Here is a 12,947-nt window from a genome sequence, read left to right as displayed (position 1 = left end):
GTGGGTGGCTAGAGGGACCCAGAGACCTCTACAGCTTTCTTTTTTGCTTCCCTAGATGTGAATGAGTGTGAAGACCTGAACGGGCCTGCGGCACTCTGTGCGCATGGTCACTGCGAGAACACAGAGGGTTCCTATCGCTGCCACTGTTCCCCTGGTTACGTGGCAGAGCCCGGGCCCCCACACTGTGCAGCCAAGGAGTAGGAGTGAGAGATCATTGTGGGCAGCTATGTGGAAATGGCTTCAGCCATAGGCTGGGGACTTAAGGTTGCTTCCCTAGCTGGGAAGACGTGACTGGGAAGACCCCGTGATGCCATCAGGCCAGGGCTCTGGAGCCCAGTTCCGCCAGCCTCGCCTCCTTTTTATCTCTTCCGGCTTAACTCTGGGTGTGAATTCCGTCACTGCCTCTATGCCACTGCTTGGCTCAGACACCACAAATATTTTAATGCTTTAGCCACTGGCCGTGAGACACAGCCCACAGTCTGTCCTCGGGGCCACACTTTAGAGCGCCCATCAGAAGAGTCCTCGTGCACTCCTCTTAGGCTGTGCAGACACTGCAGGCACCCCCTTCCATCTGTGATCTACACATCATCTCGATGGTTCTGTAACGGGGACAGTGGCTACATCCACCTGGGGATGGCCCTTCACAGTGAATGGAGCAGGAGAGGGTCTGGGGAGTAGCTCCAATGCCACCTCTCAGAACCACCACCAGCACTGGGTGGCGTGAGTTCTTTTTGCTACTCCTCCATCCCATAGACAGTTCTGCGGCCCCGAGAAGGGACCAGTTTCCCTCACCTCAGAGGATGAAGACTAATACTAACTTGCTGAGTGTAAGAAATGAAAGAAGAGGAATAACGAGTCTGAGAAAGTGTGGCAAGAGAGTGATACGGAAAACATGGGAGTCCATATGAAAGGAGGAGCCAAGAGTTAGACAAAACACGAAGTCGCTTTGGGCAAATCAGTCCAAGCCTCCTTAGAGCTTCTGTGTGCCTGCAGGGAGGCTCGCCACAAGCTCTGGCGCCCATCTGCAAACACCTTTATTAGGCTCATCTGTTCCCCACAGGAAAACCTAAATAGATGGCCTAACAATATAAAGGCAGAGCAAGCCAGATTTTCAAAGTTGTTTCTCTCCTCCACTCAGAAGCACTTGCCCTTGCTTCCTCTAAGAGATGCACTTCCACACCAGCTAGCTGGGGGTTCAGGAGCGTGGGGGAATAAAATGTTCATCTGGCTCCTCTGTGCTTAGTCTTTATTTCCTATACCATTATCACTCTGGTTAAATCTAAAGATCAGATTAGAGATGAACCTGCGTGTGTCCCACGTCCAGGTTCAGCAGCCCACGTGTCTGGGCTCCGGTGCGGCAGGTTCTAGGCTATACTAAGACAGAGCCGACTGGCTGCGTTTCCCTGACTGGCCGAATCTGACAGAAGACATGGCGATGACTACTACTTCTTAAGTCCAGTCTGCCCTGCCTGCTGCTCTGATGGTCAGCCACCAAATAACTTATGGGATGCCTATGTCTGAACCATAACGATGGCTGTGGGTAAATTGTATTTAATCGTCCAACAAGCTCATTAACTTCTTTTTTTTTCTTTTTCTTTTTCTTTTTCTTTTTTTTTTTTTTTTTTTTTTTTTTTTTTTTTTTTTTTTTTGGAGCTGGGGACTGAACCCAGGGCCTTACGTTTGCTAGGCAAGCGCTCTACCACTGAGCTAAATCCCCAACCCCGCTCATTAACTTCTTTATTCCTATTTGCAGACAAGAAAACTGAGACACGGGAAGCTTAAATAATCTTCTTTAGGCCACTGTGTCTCAGCAGACAAAAATCTGTGGGTCCTAAACCAATGAAAATATCCTTTTGCTCCTAACAGAAATGCCACTTAAGAGAGTGAAGGTTGGGGATTTAGCTCACTTGATTGAGTGCCCACCCAGCATGCATGTGATCCTGGGGGTTGCCTCCATAACACAGAGAGGGAGGGTGAAGAGAGTGGGGACATGTTTGGAAAACTGGCAAAGATCTAAGTTTGCTCAGACTGCTAGGTGGCTAGCCTCAGGTGAACTGGACACTCGTGGCAACTGATGGGTGGGTATGTTGGTTCAGTGTCTGACGACCACAATAACACAATGTCTCTCACAGTTATAACAGGCACAAAACTAACTCTCTGGCCCAGTAATTCCACTCCGAGGACTTTAGCCTTCAGATATGCTCTCATTCAATATGAAATCATGAATGGGAGAGGGTATTTATTGAAGGCCTTTTGTAATCAGAAGATTAGAAACGACTGCTAAGGGATGTTGAGACCAGACAGCACTGTAGACATCTATCAAGGATACCCTGAGAAGACCAGGGGAGGGGCTGCTGTGTGTGAGAGGAGGAGAGAGGAACATTGCTAACCTTATCCTCAAACTCTACCTTATACCCATCCTCAAAGAATGTCTGCCATCACCCGAGCATGCCCCAATGGCACTGGACACTTGCCCTCAGAGTCCTCCATACATCTTCCTGTTCAGCCTTTGAGCATACTGCATGCATGTACACATACTGCCTTTTATTAAAAACAGAAGTAATATACCATGTGTGCTGTTCTACACGGTGCCCCCTCCCCTCTGAGACAGAGGTTTACTAAGCAGGTGAGGTTGACCTAGAACCAGTGACCTCCATTGTGCTGGAACTCCAGGTGTGGACCACCACAGCCAGCTACAGTGTTTTCATTCCAGACTTGCTCATAAAGCATTATCTCACATTGCCTCGTGTTGTCTATAAAACCAACATTCAGAAGGCAGAGACAAGGGGATTGTGAGAGTTAGGACGGCCTGACCTACAAAACAAGATAATAAACAATGTCTCATCCCATTTTCCACTGTCTACTAGTGAGTAGTAGGAACGGCCAGGCCATAGCTCACTCGGCCAGGGACTCACTGGCAGACAATTCCATTGTCTACCTTTGCTCATAAGCTGCAAAGAGTACTCCTGTGCATGTGTTATTTCATGTTTGGATTAAACTCTTGAAAACAATATGGTTATTGGGAGAGTGACATGGTGGATAAATAAAATACTGAGGGTTTTTTTTCCACTGTATTTCCCTCCTTTTTAAATTTTGTAGATGAATTACCTGCTCAAAAAAATAAAATATTCTTTTTCTTTTTTTTCGGAGCTGGGCACCGAACCCAGGACCTTGTGCTTGCTAGGCAAGTGCTCTACCACTGAGCCAAATCCCCACCCCCAAAAATAAAATATTTTTAAATACCACTACTGGCCAACAACTGCCTCAATGCCCTCTCATTATATATATATATATATATATGTAATATATATATATATATATATATATATATATATATCTGTTGTTTAAAGGAATCATTTTTTAATTTCGTAAGCAAATTTCTATCAGGTGGTCCTGTAGTGCTTTTATGGGGGAAGAACTCTGAGAGAGCAACTGTAGACATCAATCCAGATGACAAGAAAAACAAGAGAAATCTTTGCCTCTGGACAAACACAGAACTGTAATAACACACTGGGAAATATTGGACCCTACAGAAGGCCAGGCTGTCATCAGCTCAGAGACGTGGGGAGGCTAGCCTATTCTTTTTATCTGGTTTACCTGCTAAGAGTCAGTCCTCCTCTGAGGTGCTGTAACAGACTCAATTCTCAGAGTTAAACCAAGTATCACTCAAGCGCCTTTAACAGCCCCTTTCTCCCTGCCCCCATCAAAATAAGTGATTTTAATGAACTACAAAGCATTGTGGTTATAAAAGTACACCTGATTACTGAAGGACACCGCCTCGACCACATCTAACATGGCTTTCCGGTTGCCTTCCTCAGCAAACAGACACTTGAGGAATTAAGCCTGTCTTCCTGCTCTCTTTCCAGCACAGCTGACTTGGAGGGTGTTTGCTTTCCTCATCTACTATCCTTTCAGCTGGCTGGGAGTATTTTCTTAGTTTTGGCGTGTACCCCTGAGAAGCCACATATGCAAGGTTCTCCTGCATCACATCCCTGCGGAGGGCCTTCTGATCAAGCATGCTAGTGAAGTACACTTTAAAAAGCATTGATTCCCAAGGCTTGGTTGTTACTGAGACAGCGGCGGTCATCAAATCTTTTATTCTCGCCATACATAAAGGCACCGATTTCAAGTACCAAGGGTTCTGACAGGCAAATGGAGGACAACACCATGCAGCCACGGTCTACAGACAAACTCTCAGGTGTTAGCAGTCCTCATTAATCTCTTACTTCTGGACAGATTTCCTCCTAGTTTCTTGAAATCAGTTAACAGTCACATCACACATACAAGTAAATACAGTTTATGCACTGTTGCCGCTAACATCATATAACTGAAAAGTGTAATTCCACAGTACGATCAACCACAGGCTGATCAACCTCAAGAAATATCAACCTAAAGTAGGCTCAGAGGTCCTTTGTCTTGTTTATTGCATTACTATGATTTTGGCTAAAGATGAAATATACTGTGTCCTGAATGGTTTTACGTCAACTTGACAAGCTAACATCATCTGTGAGGTAGGAGCCTCAATTAAGAAAAATGCCTCCATAAAATCCAACTATTGGCAAGCCTGTAGGATGTTTTCCTAATTGGTGATTGCAGGAGGGGCCGCCTATTGTGAGTGGGGCCATCCTGAGCTGGTGATCCTAGATTCTATAAGAAAGCAGGCTGAGGGCTGGAGAGATGGCTCAGCGGTTAAGAGCACCCGACTACTCTTCCAGAGGTCCTGAGTTCAATTCCCAGCAACCACATGGTGGCTCACAACCATCTGTAAAGAGATCCGATGCCCTCTTCTGGTGTGTCTGAGGACAGCTACAGTGTACTTATATATAATAAATGAATAAATCTTTAAAAAAAAAAAAAAAGAAAAGAAAGCAGGCTGAGCAAGCCATGAGGAGCAAGCCAGTAAGCAGCATCCCTCCATGGTCTCTGCATCAGCTCCTGCCTCTGGGTTCCTGCCCTGCTTGAGTTCTGTGCTGATTTTCTTCAATGATGGACTAGTAGGTAAATGTGAGCCAAATAAACCCATTGTTTCCCAACCTGGATTTTTGATCATTGTGTTTTGTTGTAGCAATAGAAACCCTAACTAAGTCAGTCAAACTGTCTAAGCTGCATGAATCCTTGTGCTAAATACCCCTCTCCCCAACACACACACACACACACACACACACACACACACACACACACACACACACACACAGAGAGAGAGAGAGACAGAGACAGAGACAGAGACAGAGAGAGACAGAGAGAGACAGACAGACAGAGACAGACACACAAAGAGAGTTGTGGGGGTATTTCTCAGGCACAAACTTATTAGAAGCCAGTTCTACAACAACCAAGGCCTTGACAAATCCTCTTAAAAGAGCTGGAGGAGCTGGCTGTGGAACACATGCATGTAACTCTGAGTGCCCAGGAAGCTGTGGTAGGAGGTCGCAGAGTTTGCGGCCATTATGAGCGGACACAGTGTAACAAGATCGGCCTGGGCTACTCATTAAACTCTGATCTCAAAAAGATTAACAGAGAGTAATGGGGTGGAGTGGGAATGGAGTGATGGTTCACTAGTTAAGGAACTTCACAGCTCTTTCAGAGAACTGAAGTTTGGATCCCGGCACCCTTGTTGGGCAGCTCTCCAGATCTAACACCCTCTTTGGGTCTCCACAGATACCCTCATTCACATAAATAGTGTCAATACAGACAGACAGACAGACAGACAGACAGACACACACACACACACACACACACACAGAATAAAATAAAAATCTAAAAATAATTTTTAAAAAAGTAATGGTGAGAGTTGGAACTCGTGGTACACAGGCAGTCCCACCTACTCCTAAAAGGACTGCTACTTCAAGGCTTGCTGGAGCTACAGAAGGAGTCCAAGGCCAGCCTGGATGACCTATCAGGACCCTGTCTCAAGAAATGATAGGGGAAAAATGGGTGCAGGGGTAGAGGGTGAATGAGAGATCTTTCCATTACCACAGGAAGGGCATAGTTTCCTTAAGTGAATTGGCAGTAAGTTTGCATAAATGTCTGTCTGCTGGCTCTCATGCTTGTCAGAAAGAGGGCATTTGGTCAGAAAAGACTTGTAGGACCCCAATAATAGGTCCCAGACAACCAGGGCGGTTACACATAGAAACCTTGTTTAGAAAACAAACGGGCTGGAGAGATGACTCAGCGGTTAAGAGCACTGACTGCTCTTCCAGAGGTCCTGAGTTCAAATCCCAGCAACCACATGGTGGCTCACAACTATCTGTAACGGGATCCGATGCTCTCTTCTGGTGTGTCTGAAGACAGCTACAGTGTACTCACAAACATAAAATAAATAAATCTTAAAAAAAGAAAACAAAAACAAAGGAGAAACCCCTAGAATGTGTTAGTCTAAGACAATAGCCCATTGTACCCATTACTATAAATCCTTCATGCCACAGGTAAAAATCACTCAAGAGACTTCTTACACTGTACTTGCCTTATGAAGTGTCCCCACCTCCAGGATTAAGTTCCCTGAAAGACATTCGTCCATAAAAACAATCCTCACTGTCTTGTTTTTCCCCAACCTGCCTTTTTCTAAACACAGAGTCCAATTCTCCCGTTACCAGGAGACAACTGCCTTCTAAGGCACCGTTTCTGCCTGCTTGGCCACTGCAATTCAGTGAAAGATATATTTGCAACAAAAGCTATTCTGTTCACACTTGGGAATTTTAAAACCACTACAACACTAACCCACAAAAAAATATTCTGAAAGAGTAGGCTCTAGGGGCTGGAGAGATGGTTAAGAGTTGCTCTTCCAGAGGATTGGGGTTTGATTCCCAGAGCCCACGGGGTGGCTCACAACTGTCAACTTCAATCTCAGGGCATCTGGCTTTCACAGGCACTACACACATATTGAACACAGGCACCTATAAACCCATACACGTTTGTTTGTGTTTTTTCAGACAGGATTTCTCTGTATGTTCACTCGTTAGACCAGGTTGGCCTACAGATCCAATTGCCTCTGCATCCTGAGTTCTGGGATTAAAAGCATGTACCAACTCCACCCAGCAACAGTAGTAGGTTGTAATATTTAAAATGTAGCAAAATCTCTTTTAAGAATAATAAAAGTCAGTTAGCAGTCTGAACTGAAAATCTTACTAGCCCCAGCTATGGTCACCAAATTTCAGTCTTAGTAATATGCATACATAGGCTGGAGAGATGGCTCAGCCATTAAAGGCTAGGCTCACAATCAAAAATATAAGAGTAATATGCACACACAAATGGCTCTGTGCAGCATCTGCCTCCTTCCATGGGCAGGGGAGGAATCTGTCCTCTAAGCACTGATAGGCTTGCTTCTGAGTCCTACATTTCCCCACACTGAAAATGTAAGGTTCTGTCACAGTTTCTGATTCTGATCTCTATTTCCATTTTCTTTGGCAAACTGTCTTACTAGATGACATTAACTTGTACATAAATACAAGTGTTTTGTTTGGTTTGAGACAGGGTCTTTCTATATCACACTGGCTGGCCTGGAATTTGCTCTGTAGACCAGGCTAGCCTTCAACTCAGAGAGCTCCACCTGTCTCTGCCTCCTGAGTGCTGGGATTAAAGATGTATGCCACTGGGGTTGGGGATTTAGCTCAGTGGTAGAGCGCTTGCCTAGGAAGTGCAAGGCCCTGGGTTCGGTCCCCAGCTCCGAAAAAAAGAACCAAAAAAAAAAAAAAAAAAAAAAAAAAAAAAAAAAAAAAAAAAAAAGATGTATGCCACCATGTTCCACTAAAGATTTTTTTCTGTGTGGTTGTGAGTGGGGGTGATGCCTACTGAGGGCAATGTGACCTTGGAGCCCAGAAGAGCATGCCTGGTTCTCTGGAGGTAGAGGTATAGGTTATGAGCAACCAGACACCGGTACCAGGAATGGATTTAGGTCCTCCGAAAACAGTATATACTCTTCACCCCGGATCCAGTTCTCCAGCAATTTGCTATTTCTAGGATGCCAAGCAAAAGATGCATTTAACTAGTAACTCTCCCAGAGTCCACCTGCCTGTTGTTTCCCATTAATATTATCTGTTGTGACTGTGCTATCTGAACAGGTCTGGGCTCCAAAGCACTGTAATATATGTAATATTGTATGGAGTTCTGTAGCCCAATTGGTCACACTTAAGTACCTTAAAAATTATTAGAAGCTGTGCTTTTTTTTTAAAGCTTTTCTTAGTGGAGTGGGGCTCATGGCAGGTACTGTGGCCAACATGGCATCTGAGTGCAAAACCAAGTTATCCAAGAGTCTACAATGCATGTAGTTCATGCAAAGGGGAGGGTTGGAGCCCACTGAGAAACATCCTCAGTGAAGAACACTGTGTTCGGGTTTGCCAGAGCTTGAGGAGAGCTTCGTTGTAGAGCAGACCTTCTTGTTACATAGAGATCTTTCCTATGGATGAGTATCATTTAGGGATTTAATCCTGAGGCCGAGAAGTTAGCATTTCAGATGAGCATGAAGAACGAGGCAGAAGATTATCAAGATGACATGGTGGGACTTGATGTGTCTATGAGACTTTGCTGGGAACAACTGGAAGACTGCCAGAGGGACTGTGCCAATTATGAAGATAAAAATGAAATAGAAGACCAATGAAAGCAAAGATGTTCTTAGAGCCCCAAAACTGAGAGAGCTAAAATAACTCTGGGGTGCCCACGAGCAACAGTGTGATTTGGAGCACAGAGTACTTTGGAACGCGTCTTGGTTTCTGTAGTTGTTGCTGGTCTAATGTTGACTTGTAAAGAATGCAGGTGTGGAAATGTACTGCTCTTGATATGATCTGTGATGAATTTATACATCCTTTTTCTCGTGGCATTCTTTGTTTTAAGGATTTTTATTTTTCATATACGGATGTCTTGCCTATATGTGTATCTATATACACCATGGTGTGTGGCTAGTGCCAGAGGAGACCAGGGAGGGTGTCAGATCCCCTGGGCCTGGAGTTACAAATGGCTGTATGTTCTAGAACTCAAACCTAGGTCATCTGCAACAGCAGCAAGCATTTTTTTTTCCATCTTTTTCTAAGACAGGGTCTCTCTGTGTGGCCTTGGCTGTCCTTTAATTCAATCCACCTGCTCTGGCTGCCAAGTACTGGGAATAAAGGCGTGTGCAACCACTGTTGGGCCAGCAGCAAGTGCCATCTTGTCAACCAGCCCCTTTAATGACATTTTTCAAGGTGAAAATTTACCCTTTGATCTTCAAATGTGTGTACACACAGGCTGCTTCCTAAAGACTTTGACTTCTGTGTATATACACGAAAGTATAAACACAGACACACACATACACAAGGAAGACAGAGACAGAGGCAGGGAGACAGACTGCCCTGGAATAGATGCCATAGATTAGTGTCATTGTTGAAATTGCCTTTATTTTTTGCTTTATTAATCCCGTTGAGCCAATCCACATACTCTGGAATCAAATGTTGTAAGAACTCAGCAAATACAGCTTATCAGGAACAGACGCGCTCCAGCCTGAAGCATCTGCATGCTATCAGGTTGTCAGTTTGTAGTAGATGTGTTGTGTTTGTTTATATAGGCAGTTATTGGGTTACTTTTTTGATGTTCTATTTTTTAAAAAAGCTTTTCTTTTAATGGCTGGTGACTTGCAATGGAAGGATCAGCAAATCAATGTCTTAAAGATACAGATACTTGTATGTGTGAAATACAAATTTTACTGATATTTATTTATTTATTTATTTATTTTTGGTTCTTTTTTTTCGGAGCTGGGGACCGAACCCAGGGCCTTGCGCTTCCTAGGTAAGCACTCTACCACTGAGCTAAGTCCCCAGCCCCTGATCTTTATATTTTAATCTACTTTTTAAAAGTCCCTTCTAGGGATATGGAGAGATGGCTTAGGGGTTAAGAGAACTGGTTGCTCTTCTAGAGGTCCTGAGTTCAATTCCCAGCAACCGCATGTATAATGAGATCTGTAGCCCTCTTCTGGCTCACAGGCACACATGCAAGCAGAACACTACATTAAAAAAAAAAAAAAGCCCCAGGGGTTGGGGATTTAGCTCAGTGGTAGAGCGCTTGCCTAGCAAGCACAAGGCCCTGGGTTCAGTCCCCAGCTCAAAAAAAAAAAAAAAAAAAAAAAAAAAAAAGTCCCTTCTATTATCTACAAGCAATGAAAGAACCACTTCCCCTACACATGAAACCAAAGACATTTTATATAAGGTAGGTAAATTCAGTTACTAAATGGTCATAGAATCTTGAGGCACCTTTATGGGTATGGAGTAGAAAAGCTACTTTTCTTTTTTTTTTTTTTTTTTTTTTTTTTTTTTTTTTTTTTTTTGGTTCTTTTTTTCGGAGCTGGGGATCGAACCCAGGGCCTTGCGCTTCCTAGGTAAGCGCTCTACCACTGAGCTAAATCCCCAGCCCCGAAAAGCTACTTTTCAAATAACCCAGATGAACAGAGTTTTGGCCAAACTTGTTTTTCAGGGTTTGGTTTTAGGTTTTTTTGGGGGGTGGGGTGGGGAAGGGGTCTTGGTTTTATAAAACCTAGTAGATTCATGAGCATGACAATAAAATATATTTCCCTATAATATTACAAGTGGAAATGGGCTTCATAGGACACATGAATAAATCCCTAACACATTCAAGAAGACTACAACACAACTGGACTGGACTGGACACAGTCCTAGCATCCCAACTAATTAGGGCACCAAGACTAGGGGATTGAAAGTTCAAGGCCAGCCAGGGAAATTTTGTTGAGACCCTGTCTCCAAATAGAAAGCAAAAGAGTCAAGGAATAATTTAAGTGCTGGAACAGGGGTTCTCAACCTTCCTAAAGCCAAAACCCTTTAAAACAGTTCCCCATGTGGTGACACCTAATTACTTTTGTGGCTAATTTTGCTATTGTTATGAATCATAATGTAAATATCTGATATGAGAACCCTGTGGGGGTCGTGCCCCAGAGGTTGAGAACCTCTGTGCCAGAGTGTTTGCCTAGCAGTTACAATGCTCTAGGTGTCCAATCCTGGGGGAGTAGAGGACATACAACCACAAAAAAGAAAAGAAAGGAAGACGAGGAGGAGGAGGAAGAGGAAGAAGAAGAGGAGGAAGAAGAGGAAGAAGAGGAAGAAAAGGAGGAGGAGAAGAAAAGGAGGAAGAGGAGGAAAAAAAGAAGAAGAAAAGAAAAAGAAGAAAAAGGAATGACCCAAGCCTGGTAGTAATATTTCTGCAGTTCCAGCATAAAGAGGCTGAGGCAGGAAAATTGAGAGTCCAAAACTGGGGCTACCTATAAGACTCTGTTGAAAGAAAGAGGGAAGGAAGGAAGGAAGGAGGGAAAGAGAAAGTGGCAGCAGACAATAGTTGTTTGCCTTCTAATCGATTTTGGCCTCAATTCTGGTATTCAAGCTACCCAAACTGTGATCCTGATTAAAAACACGGTAAGAACTTAGTTTATAATGATGCTTTATATATAGCTATACACACACATATAAACAATTTTGAAGGCTAGAGAAGTTAACTCCAAATTTTGGAGTCCTAGAGGTACTAAGTGCTAGGGTTCCAACCAGTGATTAAGGTTGAGGTAACGGCATTTGGATTTGGCCTTAACATTGTGCTGGGGGAGGGGAGAGTATTTCTGTCAAGAGTAAAAGCTTCACATTCCATAATTAATAGTGGTAAAATAAGACACCGCTGGATTAAATTAAATGAGAGGGGGACATGATGAGAAATCGATCTCTAGAATTCTACTATTCCCGGGTTTTTCACACTGGCACAATGGTGGCAATCCCAGAGTCATCTGCCATTGTGTCAGATTTTGATAGAGAAGGATGACCCACAGGAGCAGCCTTGCTGGGCTTGAGGATTATTCAACACCTGGAATGAGCTTCGGATTAGTTCTTGGCTGAAGTCCACCTGGGCCCCCTTAACGTAGGCCAAGCTATCAGAGTCAACCACCACTCTTGCCCCACCCTGTTCAAATACCCTGAAAAGACAAGAGGAAAGCATTAATGACAAATATCATAACCCTGAGCCCAGAAGTGTACATCCTGTTCTCCAATACATGGAATACTGCTTAGGACTTCTAGGAGGTACAGACTGTACTTGAAGCAAAAAGATTCAATGTAAAAAGCAGAAGGACTATTTAAGGACTTGGTCTGAAACTAGTCCAGCCTTTCTCAACTAACTACTCAATGGACCCTAAATTAAGTCAATTTTCTTATTTTGAAATAAAAGGGCAAATCTTTGTTGTATCCTCACACAGTATGGGGAGGGTGGTGTTGTTAAGACACTTAAGACGCTTGGAAGTTTGGAATAAAAGCGCATCTTAAACTGGGGTCATTTTTATCCCCTAACACAGCCTCTAGCGACCCATCCGTCCTCCTTGCCTGTCGTCGGGGTTAATAACTGTGTCCAGTGAAAATTTGTATTGGAATCCGGAGCATCCACCTCCCTCTACTTGCAGCCTGAGGAATTCTGACCCTTCGGTGATTTCCAGAAGCCTCTGAAATTCAGGAAAGAGGATAAAGAATGCCAAGCAAGCGGAGATAACGGGGCGGGTGAATGGGACCTCTTCTCGAACCCTCCTGGGTACCGCCGCCCTGCGTCCGGCCTCCTACCTGGACGCAGCTGTCTGTGAGGCGGATCTGTCCCTCGCCAGCCTCTGGAATGGAGGACGTTGTTTCCCAGCGGGTCAAAAGCCTGGGAAAGGCGGCGAGGAGCCTGCGATGAGAAGAAGGAAGATGAACCCGGGAAACAAAAGTGGCACCTGATGACCCTCAATGACTCCTCGTACCCAAATCTGACGACACCTTCATCTGAACTGCCAAGCCTTCACCTCCCCCGTGAGGTTTAGTCTCCCATCTATCCTGAAGACGCAGGACCCAACACCCTTCCTAAGTGACGTTAGGTACCTTCCCTGGCGCCTAGGAATGGCGGCCCCGAACGCCTCAGCAGTTAGGGACAAGGCCCTGGCGGCCGCCATCTTATTCCGCAAGCTCCGCCCC

General features: G+C 44.5%; 2 protein-coding genes across 5 annotated transcripts in view; one reads left to right on the top strand and one right to left on the bottom strand.

Annotated features, from left to right (window-relative positions):
* Ltbp2 (latent transforming growth factor beta binding protein 2) overlaps positions 1–1,234 on the top strand; it is a 96,522-nt gene extending 95,288 nt beyond the window's left edge. For 3 of the 4 annotated variants that reach the window (XM_087554451.1, XM_087554450.1, XM_087554449.1), the window contains one exon: positions 56–1,229. In XM_087554451.1, the coding sequence (XP_087410577.1) occupies positions 56–201 (146 nt within the window). In that variant the 3' untranslated portion in view covers positions 202–1,229. 4 annotated transcript variants of the gene reach the window in all.
* A 10,181-nt stretch (positions 1,235–11,415) lies between these two features.
* On the bottom strand, positions 11,416–12,925 carry Isca2 (iron-sulfur cluster assembly 2). The gene is given in 4 exon segments (NM_001109278.2): positions 11,416–11,926; positions 12,330–12,445; positions 12,561–12,663; positions 12,855–12,925. Coding segments are annotated over 4 exon segments (465 nt in total). The 3' UTR covers positions 11,416–11,751.
* Between the last annotated feature and the right edge of the window lie 22 nt (positions 12,926–12,947).

This window comes from Rattus norvegicus, chromosome 6, assembly GCF_021556685.1.
Source record: "Rattus norvegicus strain SHRSP/BbbUtx chromosome 6, alternate assembly SHRSP_T2T, whole genome shotgun sequence".
NCBI lineage: Eukaryota > Metazoa > Chordata > Mammalia > Rodentia > Muridae > Rattus > Rattus norvegicus.
The sequence above is the reverse complement of the archived record's forward strand: the minus strand, read 5'-3'. Positions and strand labels throughout refer to the sequence as shown.